The sequence below is a fragment of the Nicotiana tomentosiformis genome, chromosome 12, assembly GCF_000390325.3.
Source record: "Nicotiana tomentosiformis chromosome 12, ASM39032v3, whole genome shotgun sequence".
Taxonomy (NCBI): Eukaryota; Viridiplantae; Streptophyta; class Magnoliopsida; order Solanales; family Solanaceae; genus Nicotiana; species Nicotiana tomentosiformis.
Window position 1 is genome coordinate 2,400,622 of NC_090823.1, and position 13,872 is coordinate 2,414,493.

The 13,872-nt window shown below is 30.0% G+C and overlaps 1 protein-coding gene across 1 annotated transcript; it reads left to right on the forward strand.

Moving 5' to 3' along the window:
* The first annotated feature begins 2,581 nt into the window (after window positions 1-2,581).
* LOC104117136 (1-aminocyclopropane-1-carboxylate synthase-like) lies at window positions 2,582-6,035 on the forward strand. Its single transcript, XM_009628138.4, has 4 exons — window positions 2,582-2,876; window positions 3,257-3,388; window positions 3,740-3,900; window positions 4,668-6,035. The coding sequence occupies exons 1-4, from the start codon at window positions 2,709-2,711 to the stop codon at window positions 5,665-5,667; spliced, it is 1,461 nt and encodes a 486-aa protein (XP_009626433.1). The 5' UTR covers window positions 2,582-2,708; the 3' UTR covers window positions 5,668-6,035.
* The last annotated feature ends 7,837 nt before the right edge of the window (window positions 6,036-13,872 follow it).

Consider the following 13,872-nt stretch of genomic DNA (forward strand, 5'->3'; position numbering starts at 1 on the left):
AGGGCAGCACTCCTAGATCTATATTGACCTTACAAGAAAATTTTATTAAAAGCACTCTGGTGCATGAAATATTTTGCGTTTATTAAGGGCGGAAGTAGTATATTATTACCGGGTTCAATTGAACTCATAACTTTTGATACTGAGTAAAATTTTATGTGTAAAATTTATTAAAATTGCAAAAATAATAGATATGAACCCATAACTTTAAAAGTTGAACACATAAAATTTAAATTCTGGATCCGCCTCTGGCATTTATGTATGGTCCGATAAAGGCATGCACCCTAAGAAGGTGTGATATAGATAGCTTACTCTGATACAAGTACTAATAGCTGATTCCACGGCTCGAACCTGTAACCTATGTCACACAGAGAAAACTTTACCGTTGCTCCAAGGTTCCCCTGCTACAAGAAAACTTTATTGGTCCTACTAATTTGAATTTGCGCCGAATACATAATTCCACTAAAGGTAAAATACTTCCTGTCAAGATATTTTTTATTCGTAAGGTTCGAACCTGAAATATTTAATTAAGGACGGAGAAATATTCTAACCATTCCACCACACTTGTTTGCGGTCAAAATTTGTATATCAAAAAAGTGGGAGCCAAGCAATTTAACTTGACTAGAGGAAATTATCATAAAGAAAGCCATCCACATGTTCGACCATTTTCTCCTCTTATAATTATTAATTTGTTTTTTTCTTTTTTTGGGTACAAATTCAATTCATCTTCAATGAACGAACCAAAGGCTTACTTGCTTATTAATCACATGTTTTCCATTTTCCTTCACTTGCGTATGCTGCAAATATTCCTCTTGCTTTTAACGAAAGTAGATTAAACAAATTAAGAGTTTGGTCAATAATCGATTTTTTTCTCATGTTAATTACTTAAGAGAATATTGACCAAACATATTTTTTTCGTAACATAATTTGGACTCTGGTAGTTTTGAGCAACGTTGTATTTATTGACTATTTGATATTTTAGGAAAAACTCACTTAATTAAATCGTGTCCAGACTGTATTCCATGTTCTGCAAAATTCCTGTGGAAGATGATTGTGAACTAGTTGGACTTAGTCAGAGTAATCAAGTATGTAAAATTTTGTACAAATTGGAATACAAGATTATTATAATTTAAATTTGATCGATTCAATTTTCAATATATATATATATATATATATATATATATATATATATATATATATATATATATATATATATAATGTTTCATACAAAAATATTAAATTTAGTTGAACGCCTTCATCCAGCAAAGGAGCGAAGGTTTGGCAAATAAGTAAAATGAAAAACTTCAACGTGTTATGTATTGCTCCAATTAATTCAGTTCCAACTCTATATTTTAAGCAAAAACATATCATTTGTGTTTAAGAAGGCGATTACCATAACATCATGATTATAAAAAAGTATTTTAGCCTATTCCTCCATTAGTATTTTGATATGAGTTTAAATTTTGTACATTGACAATGTAGCTATCAAGTTGTCCTATAACAAGAGATAAATTTGTCATAACAAGTCTAATAAGATAGCTTGAAAAATAAAATAATAATATGTTATAACCAATTAAATTATACGGATAATTTTTTTTAATAATGTTAGTATAACTGAAATCCAATTTCCATTACGTATCTCTTTTGGGTTTTATAGTGACATTACTGGAAACTTTTTGAGAATGTATTTTTTAATACACTTAATACCCCTGTGGACCATTGCACGTACATTGCAAATTTTGAATACATACAAATTAAATGTCTATTCCTTTTTTTATTTTTTTATTTTTTTTTTGTAGATGCAATATTTGGAAATAAGGTACGATTTCCTACTTTTGTCTTTTAATTTATTGAAAAAACCACACAATCCCATAAAGATTGTGACTAAAACCTACAACGTAGTTAATCAAGAAAATACAATCAATTAACGAACCAGAATATTCTTATATTATCCATTTCTGTTGGAATCCAATGCTCATATTTGTTGGGCCGAAAATAAGAAGGCGTCCGAAGCTAATAAAGCAAATCTTGATGACAATCAATCAATTCCAAAAATATTTTCTGACATGATATTAGAAAATTCATGCTCCCAGTTCCAATTCATGTGAAGGTCTTCGATTGGGCACATAGTTTAAGAAAGAAAAGAAAACTTTTAAAATATGTGGTCTAAAACAAACTATAGAAATTTGTACGTCTGAAAATCATCTCATGCGTAAAAGAAAAAATTTAAAATTGAATTATTACTAAATATAAAAATATGTTATTCTTTTTGGACCGATAAAAAAGAATGTCAAGTAATATAACATATTTTCTTTTGTCCTAGAATTTTGCTTGGTAGCGAGGCAAGTAGGAAGATTAGAAAGGAAATTAATTAATTAAAATGGGATCATTTTCAGTTTATCACTAATGCGCTATTACCATATTGATTACGCACTAATTAAGCAGCCATATACTTCCAAATTAGGAAATTGCTTTTTAAGGTCTATGTCCTCTATTTCATGGAAATTTCTTTACCACAAAAAATAATGGAGTCAAAACAAATACTATTATAAATAGGTCCTCATTTCATGTCCATTCTACCAACTTAACATTTCAAAGTCTCTTTAATTTCTACCAAAAAACCTCAAGCAAATTAGCCCCAAAAAAATAAAAAAATTCCATTTTTTCTTGATATAACCTTTGATTTTTTTTTCTTAAGGATTTAGAAGAAGATGGGTTTCATTTCAGGCAATAAGAAACTCCTTTCAAAGATAGCAACAAGTGATGGACATGGCGAAAACTCAGCATATTTTGATGGTTGGAAAGCTTATGAAAATGATCCTTTTCATCTAACACAAAATCCTAATGGTGTTATTCAGATGGGTTTGGCTGAAAATCAGGTATGACAACACAGACTACTCTCTTTGCTCGGACTCTTCAAAAATACTGTCGGGTGTGGTGTCAGATCCTCCAAAAGCTAAGTATTTTAGAGGATGTAACACGGGCGCAACAATATTTTTGGAAGGTCCGAGTAACATAGCTCTCTTTCCTTTTCTTAATAACGGTGGTCGAGGTCAACTTTTTCTGTGTTCAACTGAACACAGAACATAAGTATCTAAAAAACCTATAAAATTTCAATCCAAAGTATTAAAAATATATTTGTTCATGCTAAGATTCTCAAAAGTTGAACTCATTTAAGTTTAAATTTTGAATCCGCCTTTGTTGTCTCTTCGCATTTCTTGCAATTAACAATTTGTGTTTTCATATGATATTTTTGCAGCTTTGTTTTGATTTAATTCAAGAATGGGTAGTCAATAACCCAAACGCCTCCATTTGCACAGCTGAAGGAGCTCAAGATTTCAAGGATATTGCTATTTTTCAAGACTATCATGGCTTGCCAGAGTTTAGAAAGGTATATCACTTACGACAACAATAAATACGTCTCAGTCTCAAACAATTAAGTTGGGTCGACAATATGGATTTTCACTGTCCATGTCGTCAGAGTCGGACCTATTTGTACTATTGAGGAATCACCGAACCCACTAAACTTTGATAGAAATCTTGTATATGCATATGTGTATGCCTTGAAAATGGTTAATTTAAATTACTTACACCTTAAATACTAAAAGCCTTTAGGGAGCACTAGTTGAGCAGAATATTGTGCCCCATCTCGTTAAAATCCTGAGTCCTCCTCTACGTGTCGTTACATTTGATTAATCAGTATTGTTCTTACCTTATTAATAATAATTATGTGAATTTGCAGGCAGTTTCAAGATTTATGGAAAAAGTGAGAGGAGATAGAGTTATATTTGATTCAGATCGCATTGTTATGAGTGGAGGGGCAACTGGAGCTCATGAAACTCTAGCATTTTGTTTGGCTGATCCTGGTGATGCATTTTTAGTTCCTACACCGTATTACCCAGGGTAAGAAGTTGCCTTTTTTTTTTTACATCATTTTTAAGGGGCTTAACGTTTTTATATACTGTCGGTGTAAAAAATTATACTATCATATCAATAAAACTGTCGTTAATAAGTGAAATTAATAAGCTAAAAATAAGATAGATAGCTTACTATAACCGTTTTCCTTTTAGGAATCATGATAATAAGATCCTCTACCTTTGAGGTCTAATTTTCAGTTATTTTGGTACTTGGACCAAGTAAATTATTGGTGTGGGACATGAATACAACTACTACTTTGCAAGAAATAGAGAATGTAGGTCCTCTAGTAGAACCTCAATAACTTTATGGACCTAAGTGACAAAGACCATAAAACAAAAGACAGTTCATATCATACTCACTTTTTATTTCTACATTTATATAAAGATGTTCGGATTTCGAGTCAAACAAATTACTATTTGACCGTAAACTTCTCTTATGTCTTTTAAATATTTTAAATTATTAATTATTGTGATTTATACTACTTTTTACGTAGTTTTCAAATATATAAATTTTATTTCGAAAAATTAAAAAATTCTATGTCCAAATGCATGTTTAAAACTAAAAATTTTGAATCTCGAAAAGCGAAAAGTATCACATAAATTGGGATAGAAGGAGTACTAATTTGAACCATTATGAATTATCTATTATCTGTCCCAAAAGCAGCCATAACAATCTGCTTAACTATTTTTCTGAGATTTAGTAGACTTGATTACAGAAGTATTTAAAAGTAATTTCTCATATCTATATTGCAGATTTGATAGAGATTTGAGGTGGAGAACTGGGGTACAACTTTTTCCTGTTGTTTGTGAGAGTTCCAACAATTTCAAGGTCACAAAAGAAGCCTTAGAATCTGCATATGAAAAAGCTCAAGAATCAAATATCAGAGTAAAAGGCTTACTTATAAACAATCCATCAAATCCATTAGGCACAGTCCTAGACAGGGAAACATTAAAAGACATACTAAGATTCATCAATGACAAAAACATCCACTTAGTATGCGACGAAATCTACGCTGCAACGGTCTTTAGCCAGCCCGATTTCATCAGTATATCCGAAGTAATGCAGGAAGTTAATGGTTGCAACGAAAATTTGGTACATGTTGTTTATAGCCTGTCGAAAGATTTGGGATTTCCTGGATTCAGAGTCGGGATTATTTACTCATACAACGACGTAGTGGTGAATTGTGCTAGAAAAATGTCAAGTTTTGGACTCGTTTCAACACAAACGCAATTCTTGATTGCTTCCATGTTATCGGATGAGATTTTCGTTGAAAATTTCATCGCGAAGAGCTCAGTGAGATTGTCACAAAGGCATGGTTTGTTCACTAAGGGATTAGCACAAGTTGGAATTAGTACATTGAAGAGTAATGGTGGCTTATTTTTTTGGATGGATTTGAGAAGACTACTTAAAGAGTCAACATTTGAAGCTGAATTGGATCTTTGGCATATAATTATTAATGAAGTTAAACTCAATGTTTCTCCTGGTGTTTCATTTCATTGTTCTGAGCCTGGTTGGTTTAGAGTATGTTTTGCTAATATGGATGATGAAACTATGAGAGTTGCATTGAGAAGAATTAGGCATTTTGTGCTACAAAGAAAGGGACTAATTGAAGTTGCAACCAAGAAACAATGTAGAAGGAGCAAACTTGAAATTAGTTTATCATTTAGAAGATTGGATGATTTCATGAATTCTCCTTTCAAGAACTCTCCTCATTCTCCAATGTCTTCTCCTATGGTCCAAGCGAGGACTTAATGGCGTCCAGATCAGCTTGCGTACATGTCGACTATTTCACTGAGCGTCCAGATCAGCTTATATACACGTTGACTATTTCACTGAGTACCTAATACATCGGTCTAATTAGAGGAGGGTGAGTTCTATAGTTGTAGTATTGATTGGTAGGTCTAATTACAAAACATAGAATGAAAGTTCATAGAGATTCTTTGTTTTTTTTTGTTAATTTTTTGCTTATACTATGATTGCAAGAAGCAATCAAATGGGCTTTATTATGGATTTTTTTAATTTGTTTTTTTTTTCTGTATACCTTCTTGTATAATTATAAAGGTGACTCAAGTTATAACCTGTTTTCAAGAGGCAAATGCAGAGGAAATCCATCAATTTTTTAGTAATAATTTCTCAGATGTCTACTTTTTGTTTTGTTAGTCTGCCATTGCATTTATAATAAAAATAGTTATACACCAGATGATTGTGACACTGTCAAAGTATCTCATTTCTTTATACTATATAGAGGGAGAAAACAGGAATAAAACAAAGCTCATTTTATACCGTTGATCTATCTGTAGAAAATAGAAAAGACCAAAGAGTAAGAAGCTAGGATGAGGAGAGCTTTTTCTGTTTCAATTGTGCTTCCAAAAGAATTTGACTAAGTATTAAGGCATTAGTTAGTGTTAGGTGTTTGTTCTGATTTTCTTACTATTTTTGAGTTTTCTATTTCTTGGAGGATAACAAAGACCCAGTAAAATCTCGCTAGTAGGGTTTGGGGAGTATTCCTTGAAGGAATGAAAACATATTTACCATAATTGATTTTATCTTTTACGAAAAGGAAAATATGATTCTTTCATAAATGGCTAGTTCCTTTTCGGGAAAAGGTTTTGGACTTCTATAAATTGAAGATATTTCCTTCTAATTTAGTAGTAATCACAATGTAGTCATAAGTGTTTTAAAAGTCTTATTTAGTTAGGGGGAGAATTTGTGAGATAAGTATTATGCTATCACTTATGTGTGCCTCTTTGTAAGGTTGTTCTCTCGATGTATTGTAGGTCAATTGACTGAATCACGTTAAATATTTGTGACTCTTTTGGTATATTTTTTTTGTTGTTGTCTGACTTATCGTCATTCAAGATTTGCTTACTAGCTTCCGCATGACACCTAATTATTCTGATCCTAATAGTTAATGATCAAGAGTGAAATCAGCCTTACAACCATGATCCGATCAAGAGAAACAACTGATATTATTATAATAAGAAAATTTACATTAGAACACTTTAAAAACTACTACACACTCAAAATATATAATTATTTTTTAAATTTTCTACGTCATTATTTTTCATATATATTTTTAGCTTACATTGTCTATGATATCGCACTCTTTTTTCCCTCTATCGGTTGGTGTGCTTCAAATTAAAATGGAAGAATTTGGCTCTCGTGTTATACTTTATTAGGAGATATTATTCTCATCCACTCAATTACATTGTTTGTCTCCAAAGTATCCAAGAAACAAAGAGCCAGACCAAGTCTTTTTGTCATATAGGCATATGCCGATAATGCAATAGACCCCCACATAATTTGATCCAAGCCTTTCTATTCTCTTTTTACCCCATATATTCAAGACTTTGATTCCACTTATATATTTGAATACACTTGTGAAATTAGAATCCTAAAATAAAATTAAATAAAAAAAAACTAAACTTTCCCCTAGGCCAACGTGGCAATTCCAACGTGGCCGTGTTGTGTTGGGTTTGGATGGCTAATTATTTTACTTTTAATTTTCTTTCCTTTAATTGGGGAGAAAAGATACTAGAGCTAAGCTTTCTATATAGCCCCACACGACCACATCTTATTCTTGACATTAATAAAAATGAAAGATTTCTATTACCTTTAAAAAAATTAGCTATATTTATTTCACGAAATAATGGGTAAAACAGTGAATTTTAGTACTATAAAGTTTGTAGAGCCGTCAATATGGACTTGACTCGTTGAGCCAGCTTTGCCCGTGATTTAGCAAGGGTGGTTAGAATTTTTGAAGCCCATTTAAAAAGCGAGGCTTTTAAGCCCGGCCCGAGTAAGCCCGTGGCCCGTGGCCCATGAGGCTTGACTGAGGCTGGGTTGGGCCGAACCGTGGACCTAATAAAAATACGTATTTAAAATATATAAAAAGTATATGACACAAAAAATAACAAGAAGAGTATCCCAAGCTTAAAGTTTATTAAGCTCATCATATTAAAAGATCAACATCTTAAAACGTTAATTAGTTTTAAAATTTTAATTATTCTTAATATTTAACTAATTAATATTGCATACGAATTGTAAATGTAGATGAAAGTGAAGATGTTAAGACAACCTTCTCACAAGCGGATTCAAATGTGTTTGATAAAGATGATGTGTTGGATATCTCATAAGCGTCATGGACGTTCTCTTGAATAGTTTGTTTTGAATTTTAACTTTTAGTGAATGTAATATAGTTTTGTCTTTTTTACTTTTGGGATTTTTTTATTCCTATACACTATTTGAAACCTTATTACGAAAAATGTTCATATTTTGATATTTACCCGACCTAAACACATTTTAGTTACAAAATATATACAATCCACTTTAAAAGGCTCCCAATCCATTATTTGTGCCTTCAATCAAGGGATTTAGTTATACCATTTTCCTTTTTTCTCTCCTCCTCCCCCCCCCCCCTCTTTCTCTCCAAACAAATGCAATTTAGATTTTTTTTCCCTACGTGTATTCAGTATTTTATTTCCCAATATTTCAGTCGTGATTGAAGTCTAAAATTATGGAAAGGAGCAAAGGGATGGACTTAGCCAGTCAGCCACGTTACCTCACAAATTTGGAAGCTTCCCTTTATCAACCAAACCAAATACTATCAAAAAAATCAAAACTTTAATCATTTCATACTAGGGACTGCTTCAATCGTCTATCACAAACAAAATGGAGATATATGTTAAGCCTCACCTATATAAATTAATTTTCGACCTGAAGAAGATGAGGAAATTATGTTTATTCTCCTATGGAGTCACTGGACAACAAAAGGTTAAACATACTTGCATAGTCAAGCGTGTCACACTCACACATACTAATCCATTTACATACGCTACGGATTTACGTGATCTTACATATTATAATTTCGAACATAACGGCGTCTATACCATATTACATATTCATCACATACAGAAGTTACAAAGTGCACATCCTATAAAACAGTGGCGGACCCAAAATTTTATACAAGCGGGTTCAATCTTAGAAGTATATAAATTTAGTGGTAAAATAATAATTGTCAAATGGGTTCAAATAAAATATTTATGCAAAATTTACACAACTTTAATCCTAATTTATACATATACACAGTATTATTTTTTTATGAAGTGGATTCAGTTGAACCCGCTAGCCACCACTTGGGTCCGCCACTGCTATAAAACATATTAGGTGGCTGGTCTTAGATAGAGAGGTAAATAACGTCTAGCACTTGTGCATCTCATGATGTACTCTGTCTTTTTAGGGAAGTGTCGATCTATAAGTTGTACATAGTAAAAATTAATTTCATACAACTAATTATATATTATACAATTTATTTATAATTTATCTATAATTTTCATATATTATTTCTATCCAGTTATATATAACTACAATATCATACCACATAAATACAATTGTTATACAAATTTTATATAATATGTCTTTTGTATATTTTGTATCTGATTTATACATAATAAAAATAAATTTTATACAACTAATTATATATTATACAACTTATCTATAATTTTCATACATTATTTCTACTCAGTTATATACAACTACAATATCATACAACTTAAATATAATTTTTATACAATATTGTTCAACTTTCATATAATAGTTAAATAAAAAAAAATATATAAACAACATAATACAATTTTTCTACAATTTTATTACAATTTCGTAAGTATAATATATGTCATGTCTTCTTCTTCGAGTTTCAATCTGAAATTCAGCCAAAATCAAGTCTAATCTTCACCAAAACACCCTCAAAATTGAGATATAAACTACAAACCATATTCCCAATTGTTTGCAACAACACCCGATCCAAACAAATAATGATTTTTGAAAATCCAAATTCGAATTCAAAGCTTCAAAACTTTTTAATGGCTGTCAATGGTGAAATTGCTGCTTTCTTTTCCTTTGCTTTACATTACTGGAATTAGGGATTGAGAGATAGAGAGAACTCCCAATTGTTTGCAACAACACCCAATCCAAACAAATAATATTTTTTGAAAACCCAAATTCGAATTCAATGCTTCAAAACTTTTTAATGACTGTCAATGATGAATTTGCTGCTCTCTTTTCCTTTGCTCTACATTATTGGAATTAGGGATTGAGAGATAGAGAAAGACATAGAGAGAGAGAGAGAGAGAGAGAGAGAGAGAGAGAGAGAGAGAGCATGAGGGAGAGAGAATAAGGATGATAAATAATTGATTCCTAATATAAAGTGATACTCATTTAATTCCTAACGTGTATATAATTGGTAAATTTGTATATATGATGTAATTAAATTGAAACTTGAGTAGGGAGGGTAATAAAGTTTCCAATAGTGTATAGGTATGTAAAAATTCCTTTACTTTTTTAGAGTTTATTGTGATATATTGGAACAGTATAAAAAGTTATTAAGTTTTGTGAAATTTTTTCAATAATATTTTTTTAACTTTTAAATATTTATCTTTTTTTTAGGTTAGAACTTAAAGAAAAAATATAAAATTATATTTTAAAAAATGATTGGTCAGCCCGTGGGAGCCCGCAATTTATATAAAACTGTGCTGGACTGACCATTATAAGACTCATCAAAATGGTGGACTAGCCCAACACGTCAATTGTTAAAGCTCACATGGGCTGGGCTGCGCCGGGCCCGCCATATTGGCCTCCACTTCTCTTATTCCAATTAGAGTCCCAGTTTCTTGCGTGTACCTATGTAAACCGTGTTCCATTGACATATTCTCACCATTATTGCACTTCCTAAGTTTTTCATTTAATTAGTCTTAGATACGCGCGTTGCGCGTGTTCCTCACATCAATAAGTAAATAATTTTTAAAAACACGTAAATATTATATTAAACAGTATTTTTGAGTTTTAATAAAAATAAAAGATATAACTTTGTAAAAGTATATATGTTGATCCCAAATCCAACCCAATGAAAGTACTTAAATTTTGTAAGAATATCTTATGAAAATTTTTGTTATTTTTATGCCTTAATATCGAACAAACAAGTAAAACAGTTATCACGGCGAGTTGGCCTGTAATTCCTATAAAATTTAATAAGTGAAAATTTAAGTTTTAAAATGACTATTGTTGAGTCAATAATTTACAATAATAAACTAATATATAAAAATACACGGAGTTGTCATTTGTTAGAATATTTGTGAAAAAAAAAAGGAAAATAATTAACAATAACTCATTTAGAATATATTTCATCTTTTATTATTTCATCCTTATTATTTCAAGTTTGCATACGTCAATAGAAAAATATTTATTGATTATATATTATTTTACAATTATTTAGTAAATTCTATACATTTATAGATGATGTTTGCAAGTCAAAAATTATTGAGTGTAGCTTTAAATATTATATAAAAATTTTAAAAAATAAAATTTTAATTAATTTTAAAATCCTAAATAATAAAACATGGAATGTATTATAATTATGGTACAAACTTCAAGAAAGTAAATAATTTATTTAAAGTAAAATCTTAATTGATTCAAAATTTAAAATATTAGAATTTTTTATCTAATTCAAATAAAGAGTTATTTAATAACTAAAACTTTAGTTGATTTAAAAATTTTAATATTAAATAAATAATTAAATATCGTGAACAAAATTTGTATCTAAAAATAAAAAATAATTAATAAAGGAGATAAATCAATATTAAACTAATATTGAAATCCTTATCAAATGCTCATTCCTAATGTCTATATACGTTGAATAAAGGGGGAAAATTTGCAAATAAATTGTTTGAATGGTATAAGGTCAACTTAATTAATTAGTCATTTAAGTAAAATATCAAAATAAAAAAGTGACTACTACCTTAAGTCATAATGTTAACTACACACATTTATAAGACAAAAAAGTTTTGGTGGGATTAATCTACATAATTAAAATAAGGAAAAAATAACTAATAAGTCAAATTTTAGTTAATTTTAAAGTCCTAGATATTAGGAAGTTAATTAAATAATTATTCCTAAATAGTAGGGAATTAATTAAATGAATATTCTTAAATATTAAAAAAATAATTGAATGACTATTTTGTCTAGTGTAAACTTTAATTTTGAAGGGTAAAAAAGGCGAACGACATTTCGCTAAGGGCCTTCGTGCTTTTAATATAATATAGAATAAATAATGTCTCTCTTTTTCTTTTTACTTTCTTTTCATTGTAGAGTTAGATATGCATATGATTCGCATATAACATGCAGTAATTTCAACCTCTTTGGTATTTTGGGTTTCGTTTTATTTTTATCCTTGTAATATTAATCAAATTTAGTAATGTTCTTAACCGATCCTTTGTGTTGCAGATGATCCTATTGAAAAAATTTCAATCTTTGTTTGAAGAACAATGATGTCTCTGGTAATTTTTGCACATGGTAATAAAACATGACACAAAAAAGACAGATCTGACAATGCACGCCTATAGAAACTAGTATTATAGAAGCTAGTTGCGAAACGTGATTAATACGAAAATATCTTTAAAATATTGACCGATTTTCATACCTTCAAATTTTGAATAATCTTTTCAACAGTAGTGTCCAAAAAGAGTAAGTTAAATCAAGATGACATGCTTTAAGTGTATGGATATCTCTTTCCAGTTGGTAAAGGAACATATTTAATTTGTAGATTTCATTATTTGCTTGAAAATCAAACTCTCTATTCATTTATCCTATCTTATGTCAATTAAAATATAGCTTCAAAGTTGGTTATTCAAATAAGGAAACACTCCCGAAACTAGTGTTATTCGAGTATATTCTCTGAAACAACTTCTGTACTTAAAAGTATTTCTTACAAAATATTTTTTTTAAAATCATATATCTGATTTATGTAATTTTCAAAAATCATTTGATCAGGTTTTTAACTAAAAACCTACATCTTACTTAATTTCGTTTCGTTTTCAACTGGCTCTTAACTCTTTAACAGCTTGTTTGGATGGTTGTTATGTATCGTTTCATATATATCATATAATGTCGTATTGTATTGTACTGTATTATTTTGATGTATAGTACAATGTTTGGGTAGATTGTATTGTTTGTCGTCATTTCATGATGTTATGCACCAACGATACGAATAATAAACTTGCAACATTATAAAACTTGCACCAACATCTTTTGAATTCCAGAAAATTAGTCGACATCAAGTGTTGTATTGACATTCATTAACGGATTAACTCAATCCAAGCATGTAACGAAGATAATTTTCAAAAGAAGAAACTCCCAAACAAGCACATAATTTCAATTCTTACTTAGCAACTTGGAAACAGATAGTGAAAACTTTCAAAAACTGATTTATCCTCTTAAACCAAAGGAGAAAAGCACACAATACATAAAATAACTCAAATAGCACAAACGACATAGAACTATAAATTCAAAAATGGGTTTTATTCTGGATTTTTTAAATTTGTTTTTTGTTTTTCTGTATACCTTCTTGTAACTATAAAGGTGACTCAAGTTGTAACCTGTTTTCAGGAGGCAAATACAGAGGTTATCCATCATTTTTTTAGTAATAATTTCTCAGAGATATACTTTTTTTTTTTTTCCTTAGTCTGCCATCCCATGTATAATTGAAAACAATAGTAATACACCAGAAGTTTGTGACTTGTCATAGTAATTTCATTTCTGCTTAAGTAAAATGTCAATAAATTAAGCATCTTGTGTGTGGATGCTAAAAATGTACCGGTTAGATGTTTAGGCATTGACAAGTGACAACGTTTAAATAAAACTAAAGGTAAGGGAAACAAATAGTAAATGATGAATAGAGATATAGAGAGATAAAGAGCAGATTTAAATTTAATAAACAAAAATAAAAATAAGCGTTGGACAAATTCTGTAGCTAAAGAACAAATTTTTCGCTAACCCCTATTTAATGATGGGTAAGCGATGGATTATCAAAGAATACCGTTAATTATAACTAATTAACAACAAATTAGGGACGAGTTTCTTAGCAACTTTTTTTTTTTTGCTGTAGAGCTAGAGAGTTCTTATTGG